General features: G+C 34.2%; 1 protein-coding gene across 1 annotated transcript in view; it reads left to right on the plus strand.

Annotated features, from left to right (window-relative positions):
* LOC135088664 (RYamide receptor-like) overlaps positions 1-21,196 on the plus strand; it is an 87,767-nt gene that overhangs the window by 8,297 nt on the left and 58,274 nt on the right. The window contains exons 2-3 of the mRNA XM_063983596.1: positions 15,069-15,163; positions 19,858-20,060. Of these exons, the coding sequence (XP_063839666.1) occupies positions 15,069-15,163; positions 19,858-20,060 (298 nt within the window). The remainder of the gene's footprint in view (positions 1-15,068; positions 15,164-19,857; positions 20,061-21,196) is intronic.

Here is a 21,196-nt window from a genome sequence, read left to right on the forward strand (position 1 = left end):
TGGGACATCACAAAACAAACAAACAAAGGACTAATTATCTGCTATACTCTCGACTCTCTAAAGCACAACATTTATAAAAATTTTGCTGCGGTAATGCACTCCAGGTAACCGTGTGTGATGCTCATTGCTCATAGTGATTTTCGATACAGAGCCCCGTACATACGTTATACATAAATTATGGAAAGAAAACACCCAGACCAATACAAACAAATATGTATGCAATTTTAGTATGATATTTTTATTTATTAATAAACAAAAAGACTGAACAAAATTGATGCGTGTACTGATTAATGTAATTAACTACATGCAAAGCTTTGTGAATTGCAACAACTATAATTTATTATTATTATCCAAGCTCTAAATAATCGCTACTACGAGTAACTGATCATAAAATGTTTTTCCAATCGCTCAAGCTCCAGAGGATCTACCGATAGGTCGGGTGACGTAATCTTGAAATTCTTTTAGCCGGCGCGGAACTTCCGGAAGGTCGGGTGACGCCACGCCTCTTTGAACCGTGTTTACTTTGGCAGTTATATTCTATATTTATTCGATTCTAAAATATAGTCCCAAAAATTTTGAAAGTTGTTTTAATTTGTATTACTTGGATATGATTTGTATTAGAAAGTGCTATGAGTGTGACGCTTGAACGGAAGGAAGTCAACCTAACCTAACCAACTGCGTATTTCTAAACTGCGTATTTCTATACTGTGTAGCCGCGAGAGCTCTTTGGCGCGCTGTCTTCGGCGAAGTATTGCGCGCGCAGATTTTGACAGCGCGAAATACCTACTTTAGCAGAAATACCAAGCCTTAAGGGTTAACGTTTATTCACTGAAACGTGAAACAGATTCCGTACACATTATCTGCAGTATCGTTACGGGAACAAAAAATCCAAACGAGGATTTTCACTGCAGAACAAGCGAAAAAACCAATTGAAGAGTAAAATAAAGTTGACTAAACTCTATTTTGGAAACATTCCTTATACAGGGTGGAATTTTGTAATGATTGAAGAGAAAGTACCTACTCTTAGGCTGGGTTGCACCATCTTACTTTAACTTTGACAAACGTCAAAAATCTGTCAAATTCCATACAAAAAGCACCGGTTATAGCCATAGTTACGGTCAAAGTTAGGTGGTGCAACTCAGCCTAAATACTGTAGATAGAAAATTTTACTCAAAGAAAACATTCCTTCATTTTTGCATTTAGAACTGCATTCAGAGATTTTCAAAAATTCGCTCGCATTCTATCAAGAATAAATTAACAACTCATACTTGAAAACAATGAAACAATAAAACACAATGCAAAACAGTTAAACGCATTAAAGTATTACAATAATTATACGGATTGAATGCAAATAAAATTGATTCTGTTTGCGTTAAAGACTGTTTGTATAGCACTGAATTTTAGAGTGAATAATCTGATGGTTGTGTTTCAGACTCGTAAGTAAAGTACCTATTTAAGGATTTTATTTTTCTCGAGTTAATTAAATTACCTAGTAACAATTTAATTCAAATGCATGTTGCTAGGCGACACGTTGATAAGTTTTATTCCGAAATGCAGTTTCACAATTTATTTATAACCTTTCCTTTACATAACATTCCGTGTTTCAACACTTCTTAATTTTACCTGTGATTTTTTAGTAAAAACATTTTAAATTAAATGCCGATGTTTGAGTAGCTATAGATGGATTTGTGTCAGGACCCGGCAGGGAGGTCAAGGGAGCTGAAAGGTACGATTGTAAGGTCGCTTGCGCCACAGAAACTATTGTAGGTACTTTAGATAGATAGTTTATTGAAGTAATATTCCCGTTGCTACTTACCTACTTAAAAACATTATATTATTTGTTTTATACAACATAGTTTACCTACCTACTTAAATAAAGCAAATTAGAACAAAGCGAATAACAATAATACTTAGGCTGAGTTGCACCATCATACTTTAACTTTGACAAACGTCAAAAATCTATCAAAATCCATACAAAAAGCACCGGTTAATGTTATTGTTACGGTTAATGTAAGGTGGTGCAATTCAGCTTTACTTATACAACCTCTAACCATCACAGAGGTATGATAACAAAGATGGTAATGAATAGGTTACTATGAAAAAATTATTATAACGCTGTTATATCTCACAAATTGCACATAACGTGTTAATTGCCTGCTTTAGCCTGTCATGTCACATTAATTAATGTGCACCATTTAGCACCATTGTGAAAATAAAACTCCATTTCCATTAATTTTCACGTTGTAATCAGGTCCTTATCGTGTTTTCCTCAATTATCTCTCCCAACAAAGAATGTGTGCTTTGTCTACTGGCTACGTGGAAATTGATTATAACTATGTTCATAACTCCAATATCACGTTTGTTTGTAAATGTATTCAAAGAATGAAGTAATGTCTCGCATTTTCATATTTAAAAGAATCAACGGGGTTTGCATTCTATTTTATTACTCGATTTTTTGAGAAGAGATAGGTACTTACATACCTAACCTAGTACATCTAAATCACGTATAAGCTATAATATTTAAATTGTATACAAGGCAGACTACCTGCTCGTACCTATACTTACGTGGTAGACTACTTGAGCTGTCGTCTGAGATTTAGTATTTGTGACAACCACTAAAGATGAATGAATGATGGATCGTGCTTAAGTAATGTACCTACTACGTAATATACGATTACAAATTGCTGTCGCACCATCGAATGCCCAGATTTTCAATTTATTCGTTTTCATTTTGGCTGTTTCACAAGAAACGAACGATCGCCGAACTTCTCATTGACCGGAAGCAAAACAGTTTGCTGTAACTTGATACTTTTTGTTCTCAATAGTTCGACCAGACGCTATAGTTTTAGTTGCTTTGTACCTACTAAAGGTTTTATTCTCAATACTTCTATTTTTTTTTCGGCCAGATTTATCTTATTTCATCGAGGTCGGATCCTCGCAATTTTTCGCCCAACACGTTGGTTTTAGGTCGTCTGGTCATTTCCTTGGGTTTCTTCAGGTCGATCTTAATGAGGGTCATCTAAGTTGGAAAGGGTCTGCCCCGTTTCTTCTGACCGTTATTTAAGTTTGGGACTTTGCTGGTTATTAGATCATAACTACGACATCTTTTTACATTCTTGTGATTTTCTTTTTCATTTGTTACGAACTGGTCTCACCTCTTGGCCTAATTTAACTATTAAAGGTATTGTACAAGTGCTTCATAAATAAACTGGAGAATATTCAGCGGCAGTACCTATTAATCTGCCACAAACATTGTTAGTGTGCAACGATTTTAGAGCCCATTGCCAACAGCACTATTCGGTATACAAAATGGTGCTTATGCAAAATGTACGAGCCATAACTTCATTTCGGTTGTCTTTATTCCACTAGCGGCTGCGGCCTTTATTCACGACCATTGAGCCTTTCCCGTCCGTGAAAAACGTTACTGTAATGAATGGATAGGGTTTATGCGCACTTACGCTGAGCGACGGAGTATATGAGCATTAGTAAAAAGGTTAACAAATGACATTGAGCTTAAGTAGCTCGCCTAAGCTTAAATTTCGAGCAAAGAACCGAGTATTTATTTAATAAATCGATCCTAACCTTTAAATGACAAGTACCTAATTCAATCCTTTTTAGGAGCAAATTCTTCTTGCGTTTGTTACGAGTATCTCATATCTTCAGACCGATAGCGTTGTAACACCAAAATATACAGACACTATTGCCCTCTCATTTAGATAACTAAAACACAGTTTCAGATTACTTCGAAAATTGGGTTACTTTTTGGCTGTAAGATTTAACAATAAGGCTGAGTTGCACCGCCTAGTTTTAACAGTAACTTTAACGATAAAAAAAAATTTGTATGGATTTTGACATATTTGACGTCAGCCTAAGACATCAGGACACAAAAAGTTTGTACAAAATTACATAACATTTAACACAGCAGGATTTCTTTACTCGCTTCAAAGTGAAATGATTCTACTCAATATCGAAAACGGATTTTTGAGATTACATTTGTAATACCGACCTTTACGGGCTCCCAAAGTACTACGCAGAGGTTTCATAACAACTATGTACGAGTATGTATAACATAAATAGTAATACATAGCTAGCTCGGAATGGCTCAGATGGTGGGTACCTATGTTTTTCTCCGAGCTTGACTTGGCATACTGCCGTATCTAGACAGCGTATTCAAGTTACTTCCGACATGACAATACAAAAATGTAGTTGGAGGACAACTACGAAACTATGTACAACCGGGGATACATTTCCAATTCATGATATAGGTACTTACTTACTTCCATATAAGAAGGGAAATATTATACGAATATGTGTCGAAAGCACCAGGTCGAAAGTCAAAGTTACTAAATGATTTATTTTACTTCTTTCTGGATGTCCAATGGGATAAAAAAACAGCTAAAAATAGGCCATTTTAACTTAAAAATAAAGTAACAGTAAATAAACTAATGCTTAGGTACACAAGTCTTTAAAATAATCTTTCTAAGCCTACATTAATCTTGTATACAAAAGTGTATTACATCAAGACCCACCGGCTGTATTAGTATAGAATAAGAAAACGAATAACAACCATTTGCTAAATCTTTGTGATTATAATAAATTCCCGTGTATTTGGTTATGTGAGTTTTCATAAGAATTTTTTCTTTTGTAGACCTATTTATTTGATGAAGAGGAATTTCATAAATATTATCTGTTTTTATTACGGTCTTCTGTAACAGTGGATCTTGAGATATTTTATATCTCTCCGTTAAAGATATTTGGGGCTGGCTGTACATTAATATTTTTATGTTATTTATTATTATCTTATTTAACATTTATAATCCAGAACTTAGTATTTTGTGATTTTTACTTAGTACTAAGTTGCACCACCTAAATTTGACGATAACCGGTGCTTTTTGTATGGAATTTGACAGATTTTTGACGTTTATCAAAGTTAACCCTTAACTAAAAAATAAGTAATTGGTTTTCAATCATATCTTCACAGCATAAGGTTCAAATTGATGTAGTCTCTGTGGATACCAGAGCCTGGTTAAGGGTTAAAGTAAGATGGTGCAACCCAGCCTTAATTTTGCACGTTGAAATTGTAATGGTTTATGATAAAAGTTATGGTTAAACATGAAAATTTAAATTTTTCAAACTTGATCTAGTATGTAGGTACTGAATGCACTGAAGGCATGAACGCAATACCAGCAATACTGTCGGATATTACTCACCGTTAGTGTTTACTATTGAAAAATGCGTTGTTACTACAGTGAACAACGAAAAGAATGGATGTAATAAAAACAAACGTTCGGCTTTCGTTTCTGAGAAAGGTTTTTGTGTATAAGTGATTCAATGTTATTTATTTTCTTGTATCTTGAGATAATAATATTAAAAAGAAGAATTATCTAGGTAATGTTATTTCTAATTGTTAGTTAAGAGCTACTAAAACACAAAAAATTAAAATAATATTATGAATGCATTTATTGTACTCGTATAATAAGTATATTATTTTATATGAGAAAGCTTCTTTAGTTTAAATAATAAGATCAAAATCTTATACGCGTATTGTATTTCGATTATTTTGAATAAAAGGTAGTCACACAACAACAATAGCTTATACGGTTTCTCCACATTTTATACAAAATGATGACAGCGTACATTTGCTTGCGATAAAATATAATGCCCGATGAATGATCATTATTATCAGAATGAGCATTAAAGAGTTGACCTTGTCCTTTATTATTGCAATGACACTCATAATACAGTCATAAATTATGAATATTATCTTAGAAAAGCCTACTATAATAATGAAATCGCCTACTAGCTACGTGCTAAGACTGTAGAAGACAAATAAATTGTAATATCAAAGAAGACAGCTTTAATAAGTTATAATTCAAATCCTCTCGACCTCTCGGGAAAGTAACATGGAGCTTAATTAACTTTTCAATTGAGTTTGATTGTAAAAAGTGTTTAATTACTAAGCCACAACTGAAACCAGAATTAATTATAACTTTTGTAGGCACATCATTGTAAGCTCGCTTTTAGAGTAGATAGAGGTACCTACTACTACTAAAGCTTAGTGCCGAACATTAAGTAGGTACATAGAATATAATATAGTAATTCTAAATGATTTACGAGTATAATCTACTGTTAGAGGCCGCCGGTCCCTAGATTTATTCTCATTAATAATAAAACACTGGATACTTTGAATTTTGACATTATATTCCCTCATTTTTAAATACAAATTCATCACTTAGCACAAAAGCCCGGGGAGTTTTCCACGCGCGTTCCTCTAATCTGATGTTTCTAGTGTGACATTGACATTACGTCAATGTCACTATGTCAGCAGCTCATTGGTTGTAACGATACCGTTATACATTTCTGTTGCAAAATATAATTATCCTAATAGCAATAAATAAGCTGAAATAGTGTTTACTTTAGTTTGATGTGCCCTCATCTGCAGAGTATAAAATTATAAATCCATTCACAAGGCTTAAGTTATAAATTGCTAACTTAAATGTTTGAAGCTATTCAATCGAACCTTGAACAAACATTTGTCAACCCAAGTTTGAATAGGAAATGGCTGTAATCAATTAACAAGATACATCCGATAATCCGACGCTTGTAAAACGGTAATCTTACAATATTAGTTAATAACAAGTTTTCAGAATTCGTCATCTATTTACAATTGTATGTATTAGACCTTACTTTCGTCATAATATACAACTCTCGTTTCTAACTATTAAGTATAATCAATATTTTTGTAAATATTGTCTCACGTAATCGGCTTTTTCAGTTTTCTCGTACAAAATTGCGAGATCCTTTATCTAGTCTGCTGTCTCTAAAAAAAAATCTATCTAGGACAAAATCCACATTAAAATTTATCTTAACTACCTGACTGAAAAAAAAACTCTTGTTTCATGTCCTCTTATAGGAATAACTCCTTAGCCTGAAGATGAACTTCACTCTAATTAATTTCATTCAAGAATTCCTGTAAAGTTTTGATCACTTTTTCACTGGAAGTACTTTATAATTGCCTTCGATCGCTTTTTAACGTAGTTATGCACATTATTATAAAGAATGTAACCAACAAAATAATATATTTTTATACATTAATCTTAATAACATGTTAGAGTGGATATTAAACTTTATGACTAAAAGTTTTGAGTATCATATTTCCTCGAACACTCGACTTTGGCTAAGCCAGCGCCCTCGTGCACGATATAAGTCATAAAAAAAGCAATTAAATTGAAACTTTTACGCGAATTGCTACTTTGATTTTTTATCCCTTATCTTTCGCCGAAAAGGGGGATGTTAAAATTCGTGTCTCTGTTATATTGAAGCTCCTATTTAAAAGGATGAACTGTTTTTTTTTATTAAAAAAAATGTAAAGTCTGGTAATAGCTATGATTTAAGAAAATTGGAAATCGGCATTTTACCAAAGGTTTTAGTAAAATCTATTGAAGTCGAGTTGTGAAATGTAGAGTCGATAGAATATCAGACTATACATTTTATGTCCACAAAATATGCTGTATTAGAATGAGATTGTAAAAAGTAAGTTCAGAGGTGGAATTGTGTAAAGCAATCGTAATGATTTGACAGTTCATAACGTACGATAAAGTCAGACAAAGCGTTTGACAGAATAATCGTACGTTATGAACTGTCAAATGATAACGATTGCTTTACACAATTCCACCTCTGATTCCGAACTTACTATGCCGAACTTACGAGTAGGTACCCTTATTTCCGAAAACTAAGATCAGCATAGTCTAATGGGATCCCATATGGCCTTGTCCCACATATTATCAACGATACATTATTTCTCGCCACAGCTATATAACTTGCTAACTAAAACAATGATTAGATATCTAAATTACAGCCAACCTCGTGATGGCGTTGTGATGGTGGTTCCTGCCTCCATTTCCTCTTCCGGTGTTGCTACAAACTATGTTTAGCTTAAATTGCTTTATTGAAGAAAGTTTTCTTTAGTTCTTTTATTATCTACTATCTATTTATAAATTCTGCTGGCAGCTAGAAGTATTTTCTGTATATAAAAAATCTTTCCACTGTTTTATTTTAGAAGCTCTTTTTATTTTTGTCTTCCTTGACACTCTTAACCTTGAAATACTATCTTTTAAAGTTCTATTAAAAATGTGAAAGTTTGTGAGAGTTTGTTACTCTTTCACGCATAACTACTGAATGGAGTTTTTAATAAATCTATTTAAGTGTAGAGATTAAGACCCAGGGAAAACAATTTTATAATAGTTTTTATAAAAATAAGCCGAGATAAGTCTTCCTATGACAGACTTAAATTCAAACAGATGAAGCCGCGGGCCAAAGCTATCTATCTCTAAATAAACGCATTAAACACCTAATGACACTTTTTAGTCGAATAATGATCATAAAACGTTTTATAACGTCTTCATAGGTGTAGATTATAGCGGTTTCGTCGTAGGCGCCAGTTAATATCTTTATTCGTCTTTCATGACTTAAAGGCCTGTTAGCCATGGGAGCGGTTTACAGTCGTTTTATGGGCACTGTTCCAAAACACAAAAAGTCACTTAATAGAAGGTTCGCTCATTTGGACGATTAAAACTTACGATTGACGTGAAAATTGTATCGCAACTTATTATTTAACGATCAGTTTTCTTGATATGCCTGTACGTACACCTTCACAGGTTAATAATAGCTAGAGGTATAACGCTAGATTTTGATAATTTTAACCAAGGTTTATTTTGTTTTTTACATTTATTTTTATTTAACAATGCCAGTAACTTGTAATGGAGGAAAGTTGAAGTAATAAGTCATTTAGTCGTAAAGTCCACAAAATTACTTAGGGTGGGTTGCACCATCTTACTTTAACTTTGACAAACGTCAAAAATCTGTCAAACTCTATACAAAAAGCACCGGTCATCATCATAATTACCGTTAAAGTTAGGTGGTGCAACTCAGCCTAAGACTTTAACTTTATTTCTGATTAATGTTGTTGCGTAATGAATTTGAAACTTGGCTCCGGGATTAATTCAACAGTTCAGTGAAGCTAGACTTTTGAGGACAAGCCTTTAATACCGCTTCACAGAAATTAAGGCCGGGTAGCAGAGAAAATGGCGAAAATCAGGTTTTCATTTTTCATTTTTGAGGTACTAAACAGTTAAATTAAAGGCTAAGATTTTTATTGGGCATAGTTGAGGATATTTTCTAGGGCTATTAACGGATGGAAACACGATTTGATGAAGTTGACTCGATAGAATAAATTCCCAAAGTTACCTCTATTCGTTTTCTAATTATGGTTTTATTTTTAAAATAAGCGATTTGAGATTCTAAATCTTTTACTAAACTAAAGTTCAGAAATAACTTGAGGGCTTTTAACGGATGAAATTTTTATATTGCGTCTTATTTAGTTACTATGTTATAAAATGTGGAAAAAATCGTCCATGACGGCTTGGACAATCTCAATCAGTCGCGCGGTGGCGCTTACGGAGGACGGACGCGTGTCAGTTTTTTGGCCGTGACAGTTCGCGATTTGTCAATATTTTTGACAATGATGACTTTGATGAGTCACAGTATAATAATATCAGTGTTACTGGAGAAAGCTTAAATTTTTGATAATTAAGAATTATCAATTTTGTCTACCTATTGAAATTTAAATCGTTCGCATCCTTTTAAACGAAGACTCTACTCATGATACATAGTACATTCCTCAAATATGAGACAAAACCAATGAGTTAAAATTACATTTTAATAGTACCTACATACAATCGTCTTACACTCTTAAGAAGAGCACACTGACACAAATAAATAATAAAAAATACTGTCTAAGGTCTGTAGCTGTAAGATAGAAGAATCTTTTAGCCAAAAAGATGGCAGATGCAGCAGATGTCAACGGATTTAAAACTGGAGTTCATATGACTCCTTGTAGACTTGAGTCTCTAGAGCGTCCCTTCCTCCACCATGCGTAAGAATGTTTCAAAAATACTGTCTAAGATCTGTAGCTAAAGGTCAAAGCTGCAAGTTAGAAGAATCTTCTAGCCAAAAAGATGGCAGATGCAGCAGATGTCAACGGATTTAAAACTGGAGTTCATATGACTCCTTGTAGACTTGAGTCTCTAGAGCGTCCCTTCCTCCACCATGCGTAAGAATGTTTCAAAAATACTGTCTAAGATCTGTAGCTAAAGGTCAAAGCTGCAAGTTAGAAGAATCTTCTAGCCAAAAAGATGGCAGATGCAGCAGATGTCAACGGATTTAAAACTGGAGTTCATATGACTCCTTGTAGACTTGAGTCTCTAGAGCGTCCCTTCCTCCACCATGCGTAAGAATGTTTCAAAAATACTGTCTAAGGTCTGTAGCTAAAGGTCTAAGCTGCAAGATAGAAGAATCTTCTAGCCAAAAAGATGGCAGATGCAGCAGATGTCAACGGATTTAAAACTTGAAGTTCATGTGACTCCTTCTAGACTTGAGTCTCTAGAGCGTCCCTTCCTCCACCATGCGTAAAAGTTTTCCAAAAATACTGTCTGAGGTCTGTAATAAAAGTCTAAACTGCAAGATAGAAGAATCTTTTAGCCAAAAACATGGCAGATGCAGCATATATCAACGGATTTAAGACTGGACTGGCACCACCTTGCAATGTCATTCTCTCATTGTTATCTGTAATGTAAATTATTTTTAAAATGTATTTAAAAAATAAAGTGTTCGTTTTATTATTTCAATAATCTGACCTCTCAACTCAACTACACTACACAAACACCTTTGTTCGCAACTGTACTGACGAAACCTCGATATTATACCGTTCATTTAAGATGGCAAGCCTTATGTATGGAACGGTCGCTTTTTTGTAACCTTTATAATTTGGTCGGCTTATAGAAGAATTCCTGATATTTTTTTGCAGTTCGATAACTTTTTTATAAGTCGTAATATTAAGCTGAAATTAACAGGATAGCTTATTTAAGGAACATTTTAATTTGTTCATTGTTTGCCATGTTCCCTTGTTATAAGGGAATCGCGTATTCGGCCACGAAAGTAAGACTGTTAAAATAAATTAGATTTCTTGAAATCTCTCTTTTGCGCAAAGCCACATCATTTATATTTATTGTGGTTATAAAGGTGTACCAAGGGTACATGCTACACTTTTTTATTCGATTGTAAGAGTACTGGTTTACTCACAAATCCGTTTTATCTGATTTTCTGAAATCTTTTAATTACACTGGTGTTTATCATTCAAATCAATGACTAATGTTTGAACTAATTTGGACATATCAAGGTCTATCATTAGTATTTTTTTCAAACTTCTGCGTTGAGCCATTAACGAGATCTGGGACATCACAAAACATTACCCCAGCTAAATTCTAAATAACTTGAGAACCGGAACATGAACAAATTTTGCTATTCGTGGACAAATTACTACGCAACAAGAGCTATCTATCCATGTATTTGGTTCTGGGATAGAACGACTTTAAAAAAAAATTTTGCCAGGGTAATGATTGAAACGTTACCCCAGCAAAATCTGTGTTTTCCTAATAACTTTAAAACGATAATTTGAACGAATTTTGCTATTAGTGGACAAATTTCTGCTCACGATGGACTAATTATCTGCTATACTAGCTTTCCGCCCGCGACTTCGCCCGCGTGGAATTTTGTCTGTCACAGAAAAACAATATCGCACGCGTATTTGTTCACCGTTTAGACCTACCCTGGACTACAACAAACATTTTAAAACCAAAATCAGCTCAATCGGCCCAGCCGTTCTCGAGTTTTAATCAGACTAACGAACATCAATTCATTTTTATTTATATAGATAGATTTATTCGATTCTAAAATATATTCCCAAAAATTTTGTGAAAGTGCTGTGAGTGTGACGCTTGAACGGAAGGAAGTCAACCTAACCTAACCAACTGCGTATTTCTAAACTGCGTATTTCTATACTGTGTAGCCGCGAGAGCTCTTTGGCGCGCTGTCTTCGGCGAAGTATTGCGCGCGCAGATTTTGACAGCGCGAAATACCTACTTTAGCAGAAATACCAAGCCTTAATATGAATAAGTACTACCTACATTTGGTTATCGCTCCGATGCAAGCTACAATACGTACCTAATTTATGACAATTATAGTTCGGACTCATGCTGGAGATGCACGTGGAATAAAAGTTTCAAGTTCTCTCGTTCTAGAAACTAGCTACTAAAGAACTGTATAGTAATTTGATTGATATTGTTACATTTCGTAGCATGTGCATATACGAGTATAGCGGGGGACCGGGGTGCATCCAGTATGGTCTTTAAAAATGATATAATAATAATATGTATTTGTATGTATTATAAGGGAGTAGGTCTACTACATTTTTCTACCTTATGACCAAGGGTTGGGCCAAGATATTCGTTTAACATAATGTTTAGGTGCCGATTCGCCAGTTTACGGAATGACCGTATCTCGCTAATAAATCACCGTCGTAAAACGCGGGCGTACGCAATTATGTGTAGCACCATATGCGAAATACGGTACCTATTTTATATAGAATAAATAAACAAAAGTCTTTCAATTTTCTTAGAACATTTTCACTGCTTACATATTATGGTTAGTAAAGGAAAAGAAATTACTTATGGAATAGTTTCTTCTTACTTGGGTAAATGTGGCACAAAGCTGTGTTACCCATGTATGTAGGAAAAAACGAATAGGAATGTATCAGAATATCCGCTAGACAGGGACAGGCATATACAGGGTGTTAGGTAAATGGGTATATGAGCCGATACTAGCCCATGTTAACATGGGCTTATAAATGGTATGGTGAAGTCAGAAATTTGATATCATCATTTTAATTTTCTTAATTTTCATACAAAACAAATTTTATAAAATCCTATTTGTATGAAAAATAAAATAATTATAAAATGAAGATATCAATTTTCTGACTTCACCATACCATTTATATGACCATGTTAACATGGGCTAGTGTCGGCTCATATACCCATTTACCTAACACCCTGTAGAGACTTAAGCTCTACTAACCGTATAGAACCACCCTATCCATGACCCCTTGACGAAGTGTCCCGTGTATGTCTTTATTTTTTCTTTCCATTCACTATTTTAAGCTAATGTGCTAGTGCACTCTGCAGAACTGATGACAATCTTGTTGATAACGTCATCTATAGTAGATATTATGTTCCAAATTATCGCGTATAAATTATGTTAGATAACGGAAACACGCACACATGGTTGTAATAATAGCCAAGGGAATGGAGGGGTATGTTATGTAATATGTATACGGGTTTATTTCTAATACAATTATGCAGAGTGATTTGGGGATCTGCAATAATTAAGTAAAATATATCGCTGCTTCGTTCGTTTCAGCCGAATGACGTCCACTGCTGGAAAAATACCTTAAAATGGGAATGCGGGATGCGAAACGCAATAGCCTGGCTAACGAAGTTAAAGCGAATTCACCGGACCTCCAAACAGCCGTCCGTCATAGAGTGCCGGCACTCCTGAGCCCTCCTTGGTTAGCTGGATAGAGTGCGTACTGTGCTTTTTTCGAGTAAATATATCGATGCATATAATATATCGCACATAAAAACTAAGCACTCATTATTGGATTACCTCAATTTGTCTATAAAATGTATAAAGTCTTGTCTATTATACCTGAAGTTAAGATTGAAAAAAAAATGTGTCTACACATTAGGAGTGAAAACATATAAGTTTATGACCAACAGAAATTAGGTTACACGTTGCGTGATCTTTGATTCGGTGATTTACAAAAATACCGAAGACTGACTTCTTCGAGTGTTACCTACATTTGTTTGTTCGGTTTATGGAAACAATCAGATGATAATGACTATTTTCAAGGAAAATTGTATTCGAAGAAAGCCGAAAGAAAAGAACCAATTCAAATGAAGGCTGAATATGATTAAATGGAATCTCTTGTCTTGTAAAGCTGAAACAAATATATTATGATAATGTGTTCGACGCTTTAAAGATATATTAAAAATCAATGAAATCCATTATTCGGCCTTATCCCAACCCAACCCCTGAAAGTCCTTCCCCGTCAATTGAATTATACGATTTGTTGTTTCAAGAAGGTTATGCGATAAATCAAATTATGGAAAATGAATGAACTTGGAAAGGAATATTAAACACGATTTCGATTCCCCGAATAAATCTTGGCCATATTTTCCGGTATCAACAACCACAAAGTCTAGCAAGATTGTCTTTGAAAATTCAAGTTCGTTTCAACTAAAACTTGTTCAGAAGAGACCTTCTGTTCTGAAAACAATAAAATTCAAGTTTTACATAATAATATTGATGAAAGACTTTACTTTCACCGTTGTCCTAAACTTTGAATTTCAACTATTAGTTTTCAGTGATTTTGCGGTGTACAAAATCCATCTGTCTTTAAACACAGTTTCCTTTGTAGCAAGTTATTTTAAATTATAATAACATGAAGTAGGTATTTATATCGTCGGCCGTTTGGTGTAGTGGTTCGAAACGGACTACTATTCCGGAGGTAGCGGGTTCGATTCCCGCACAGTACAAACATTTGTGTGCATGAACATATTTGTTTGTATTGGACTGGGTGTTTTCTATGTATAATAAGTATGTATTTACAAAAAAAAAGTATTTAAGTATGTTTATATCCGTTGTCTAGTACCCATAGTACAAGCTTTGCTTAGTTTGGGACTAGAAGCGCAGTGTAAAATGTCTAAGGATATTTATTTATTATTTATTTATTTATTTATATGTAGGGGTTAACAAAGGGACAAAACATTAGTAAACTTGCACCTAAATCAGGCGAAATCCCTTTTCACTGAATTATTGCAGTCGAAAAGGTTTGACCGATTATGAGTTTTGTTTGTAACATACATGTGCCAGTATACGGAATAACCGTATCTCGCTTAATCACCATGTTTGTATGAATTTATTTAGTAATTACATGCACATAATAACACTGTCCATAAGGCGGACTTAATTCCAGTCGGCATTCTCCTCCAGTCAACCTTAGGGACAAGCTGATAATATCGTAGGGGGTACAAAATTATAGACATAAACTATTTAGCTGAAATAAGATAATAATGATAATGATAAAAAATATGAATGTTTGATTTTTGTTTCAGCCCTTCAAATACCAGTCAAGACGACGACGCGGACTGGGTCGGCAACTCGTCCAGACTGGAATACACTGGAAACAATACCAGCAATGACACGTTTGGTGAGTTCAAAACAATTTTTAGGCTACTACCTACTTGTTTGGAAAGGTACCCATAATATTACGAGCTTTCTTTGTATAAAAATATGACATCTACCAATCTGTTGACCTTATAACTTTAGAGACACTGAAAAGTATAGAATTTCGTACTATAAATGTATACCACGCATTACTGAAACTGAATGTGAAACTTGAGTGGGAAGTAGTTAGCTTTGATCTCACTATAACAAACAGTATGAAACTAACTTAACATTAATTACTTTGTATTTATAGACTTATAACTTTGTTAGTTTGCTTTATACTTAAGTATTTAGATTGCTTTTGTAGTGTCGCGTTTCCCAATATATTACAAACAGCTGACAAAAGCTGGCCAGATAAAGTGGTGGGTTGAATAGTAAAAAAGAACATCAAAGTACTTTAGCTTTTCACTTAAAACTTTATAGCCCCAAAGCTTTCCAACGTGTCGGCTTTGTAATAAATGTACCTATTTACGAGCACCATTTAAATCTGCCGTTAATTCGATGTTTAATAGCGTATTTTATTGCTCGTTCAATACTCGAATTACTACGTTGAAATGTAATGAATTACCAAATTAATATATGTTCTTAGTTTTGTCAAATTCAACACTTAACTTCATTATTCCCCAAAGAAGAAGCCTTAATTTGATCAATTTAATTCACGGTAAATGGCTGAAATACAATGTTTTATTAAATTAAGTTAGTTTAGTCAACTGAAATAGTTTCTTAAGTACATTATTCCCTGAAGGCCTTAATTTGATAAATTAAATTCATGGTAAATGGCATTCTACCTCCGGTTCAGGGGGCTTAATGTGAGTTCATATCAAACGTACCTACTTATTCGATCGATATCGACTGTGTAAAAAAATTACATTAAATGTAGATAATACGGATTGTACAGCGTTCCTAGTAGATACTTTTAAGAACTAAATCTTCATAAACTTTTGACGCACTCGAAATACTTACATAGAATAGGGGAGACCTAGGAGAGTTGTGACAATTTTTACTTTAGGGGCCATATCTCGCTCAAGAAACATTCTACAGCTATGAATCACACAAATTAATGTAGCGCCGTTCCTTCTGTTTTCAAAACAATCACCAAAGTTAACTAAAGTATTAGTAGTCCAGTCAAATTAGACATGAACCCTGCAATAATTCGCATACAGCTGAAAATTGGTACGAATGTTTGGAGCACCATTATGAATTATCTGTGAAAAGTCCCCATCGATCCGACGTGTGCTAAAAAAAAAATTCAAGGTCAAACTTAAAAAATTCGGGTTTTTGAGATTTTCAGCCAAACGGTAAGTTTTATCACAAAAATATGTTTGACAAGGTTTAAGACCATACAATTATCTATCAAAATTGTCTATACACTTTCTCCTAAGAGTCAGCGTTTCTGAGATTCGATGATCCGAAGAGTCAAAAAAGTGTTTTCTTCATAACGGTCTTACACATGAATCCAATGTGATATCGCCTCGTGCCACGACTCAGCATTGTATCATGATGTGTTGTCGACGTCGAATATAAAATGATCAACCTCAATGTCGTCTGTCATCTTTAATTGTCGAAAAATGTTTGCAACTTAGACAAGGGACTGCACCGTGAGTTTCTAAGATACGGAGTTTTTGTGTCTATTATGTTTAAGAGCTCTTATATGCACACGTCACTACTCTACTTGTAACTCTATGGTCACTCTTTTAGCCCGGTCAAGTCAGAAAATCCAGGTTATAATAATTCGCATAGAGCTGAAAATTTGTGTGATTGTTGAGAACACCATCCTTAATGAAATGTCAAAAGTCCCCAGCGATCCGTCATTTGAAAAAAAAATTTACGAAGTCCAAGTTTTTTGCATTTTTCCGCCAAACAGTAAACTTATCATAAGAAATGATAAGAAATAGTAGTAGATCATAAAATCTATTAAAATTGTCTTTGCCCCTTTTTCCTAAGAGTCACCGTTTATGTGGTAACGATACAAAAAGTTGGAGAATTCGCATTCTGTTAACTACTCCAAAAGTTCACAACTTCAACTCTATTAAAATAGTTTTGAATTGAACAGGATAACAAATACATCTTAAAAAAGGCCTACTGGGAAAACCTGGTAAAAAAAAAACGCCAAATAACCCTCATAGGTGTTGTGGAAACATGTGCATATAACGAGAACATCAAAACTAACTTTTTGAATCGTTCTACCTCATAATCGGTGACTCTTAGGAAAAATGGGTACAGACAATTTTAATAGATAATTTTATGATCTACTATTATTTTTTATCTATTTTTATGATAAATTTACTACTTGGCCAAAAAATGCAAAAAACTTGGGACTTCGAAAACTTTTTTTTTAAATGACGGATCGTCGGGGACTTTTGACATTTCATTTAGGATGGTGTTCTTAACATTCACACAAATTTTCAGCTCTATGTGAATTATTATAACCTGGACTGTCTAACTTGGTCGGGCTAAAAGAGTGACCATAGAGTTACAAGTAGAGTAGTGACGTGTGCATATAAGAGCTCTTAAACATAATAGACACGAAAACTTCGTATCTTAGAAACTCACGGTGCAGTCCTTCGTCAAAGTTGCACCCATTTTTCGATAATTAAAGATGACAGACGACATTGAGGTTGATCATTTTATATTCGACGTCGACAACACATCATGATGCAATGCTGAGTCGAGGCATGAGGCGATATCACATTGGATTCATGTGTAAGACCGTTATGAAGAAAACACTTTTTTGACTCTTCGGATCATCGAATCTCAGAAACGCTGACTCTTAGGAGAAAGTGTATAGACAATTTTGATACATAATTGTATGGTCTTAAACCTTGTCGTACATATTTTTGTGATAAAACTTACCGTTTGGCTGAAAATCTCAAAAACCCGTATTTTTTAAGTTTGACCTTGAATTTTTTTTTTAGCACACGTCGGATCGATGGGGACTTTTCACAGTTAATTCATAACGGTGCTCCGAACATTCGTACCAATTTTTAGCTGTATGCGAATTATTGCAGGGTTCATGTCTAATTTGACTGGACTATAGGGTTTCTAAGAAAATCACCAAAATCTTAGACCACTCCTTCTGTCACAACTCTCCTAGCACCGAGGTAAGTTGTGACAGGTACCGAGGTGAGTTGTGACAGCATTGTATTCCATCTATTAGATATACAAAATACCATAATACTCAATGAAATATGATTTTTTTAGCAAAAAAGTACTTTAATCATCCTTTAGAACCAATTAAAACAAATAGTTAATAGGATGTCGTTACACAGATTGAGCCACATTTATCCAGCTTTCATTTTTCTCCCACGACAGTGGATTTTTTTTAATTATATTTTTTAGCTAATATTATAGATATATTTTCTTCCTCTTCTGTAAAAATAAAATAATCGCGGTGGTAAAATCCATAAACGGAGTTTCGCCTACTGGGTTTACTTGATAAGCCTCTTTCTTCTTAATATATCTTGACAAGTTTAGATTGTAAGAGGTCGCAGCATATCTTAAACTTTAACCCTTTAACCTAATCACTTCATAAGCCAGGTCCTAGATTTCGACTCTAGCAAACAGTTCCTCTATATGGCTTTCATGTATAGTTATTTAGGCATTCTGAATCAAAAAAGTAGCAGCATGCAATTATACAAATTATGAACCTACTAACACACAAAAAAACATCTAAAACATCGTGGAAATGGCCCATCAGAAAAATTCAGTAAGCTCCTAGGTGTTTAAAATGACGACTTGGTTCGAATAATATTTTTTATTTTCTAAACACGATGCGCACACTAAAGATCAGTGCTACGTTTTGAGACCTGAATAACCATGCAACTTGAGAAAAAATAACACAACAGTGCACATATACTAAAACATGATATAAATTGGAATAAAGTTATGAAGAAAAACTTACTTTTCGCATTTTTTTTGCACACAGACGTCATTTTTACGTAACCGTGTCTCTTGCGCCGCCCGCAGGTACTTAGTCAAGAAGAGCGTCTTAAAAGCGACAAACAAGCGTTTGTACCAGCTTCCTAACTATATTAAGTAAGGAGAAATCGTCCTTGTCACAACTCACCTCTGTCACAACTCTCCTAGGTCTCCCCTACGTTTGATATAAACTCACACTAAGCGCCCAGGTGGCGTCATTAAAACAAAACAATCGTAATGGGAACATTTATAATTAAATGTATTTATATTTATAATATTCCAGAAACGTAAAATCTATAGCCAAGAAATAATGATTAGGTTGAAAAAGCCTAATGTTACAATTTTCAAAGATAATTTGACTTTCTTGGCTATATTTTCAGACTTTAATGATCATGGAAGTTTGATTACACGTTGAAATTGTATTTCAATGCTTTCGTATAACTAATTACATCGATTTACCCCCCAGTGAAAATAGACCCAAGAAAATTGTTTGAGGCAATCATTACTTATCGTCCTTTGTCCTTCGTTGGTTATGTATTTAAAACTTATTCATATTAATGGACAACTGAATTACGAGTACTTTCATTATAACGTGTGATGTTTTTTGGAATTTAAAAGGCACCTAAATCTAGCACAAAACGAAATAGGAAAAATACATACATTCAAAGCTGTGAAAAATACAAATGATTTAACAAATTGAAAAACTTTTAATGTTACCAACCTCTCGAACTATCTTTTCACTATCGACTTTTGTTTCAGACTCGCTGTACGACGTTCCTACAAGCATGATAGTGCTACTATCGTTCCTATACGGCTCGATATCTGTGCTCGCTGTGGTCGGCAATTTTCTGGTCATGTGGATAGTGGCCACTTCCCGCCGCATGCAGAGCGTCACCAACTGCTACATTTCCAATTTAGCTTTAGCTGACATAGTCATAGGATTATTCGCTGTACCATTCCAGGTAAATGTTTTTTATTAACTTTCGATAAATACTCTCGTTACCTTTTCAAGGAGGAGTGCGTTCAACAGATTGGTTCGCCGGTCGATGGGGATCATTAACGACCCTACTCTCAGATCATTTGGCTATACTGACACCTATATGAATGTGTCTCGACAAAGTGTACTGTACTAGAGTAGGTAACAGAAAATGATTTATTACGCGATATATTATCTAATATCACTTATCTTAGTTTGTTATTTGTACTTTACTTATTATAATATTCAGTTTTGCTGACAAAATAAGTACTTTTGACATGTACAAATAAGAACTAAAGTAAATATTTTCATCCGAAGTTATTCAGAAAAGAATTGCTTGTCCTTGCTTTTCTGATCTGAAATACAAAAGTAGCGTGAAAATTTTCCTATTTGGCTGCATTCCCAATTATAGCCGTAGCTCCAAGAGTGTAGCCCACAAGCCAGAATCTATAAAACCACTTACATTAACACACAAAAATATAGCGTAATATTGTGGCTTATCCTAGAGGCAAGTGCATACTTATTCATTTTGACAATTTCATATTTCTGCTTATTATTGCTATTATTTGAGAAAAACTTTCTGTTTTACCAGAATGTATGAGTTTTGTTTAAAATCACACGAATCTAAGCGAATCTGATTAAACCCAGTGCACATACAAAGAACAAACAACTAAGTCCAACATACGATAACGGGTTTGTTTGTATTTTTTGTGGAGAAGAAATAACTTTGAATAGATACACATTTTGTAATTTAAGTTTTAACAATGTGTAGACAGGGGTCGGTCGTTAATATTAATAATTTATTTTCCTATGATACAAAAATAGGTATCCAGCACGTTCTTTGAACAGATATCAATTCAAAACGTGATCCAGATAAGTATCTTGGATGACAAAACGGAAACTTTCGTTGAAAATATTTTGTGTAAATAAACTAAAAGCGTCTTTTTCTGACATCAGATAAAGTTAAAGGCATGAAATTTCATATTGATGACAGGCAATTTTGTGCTGTTTACTGTTTAAACATAGCAATATTATGGAGTGTAAACAAAGTAAGATATTAAAAAAACACGATGTGTTGTTGCCGAGCTTATAGAAGCTAAATGGCAATTTACTACAAAAATG

Source organism: Ostrinia nubilalis, chromosome 4 (genome assembly GCF_963855985.1).
Source record: "Ostrinia nubilalis chromosome 4, ilOstNubi1.1, whole genome shotgun sequence".
NCBI lineage: Eukaryota > Metazoa > Arthropoda > Insecta > Lepidoptera > Crambidae > Ostrinia > Ostrinia nubilalis.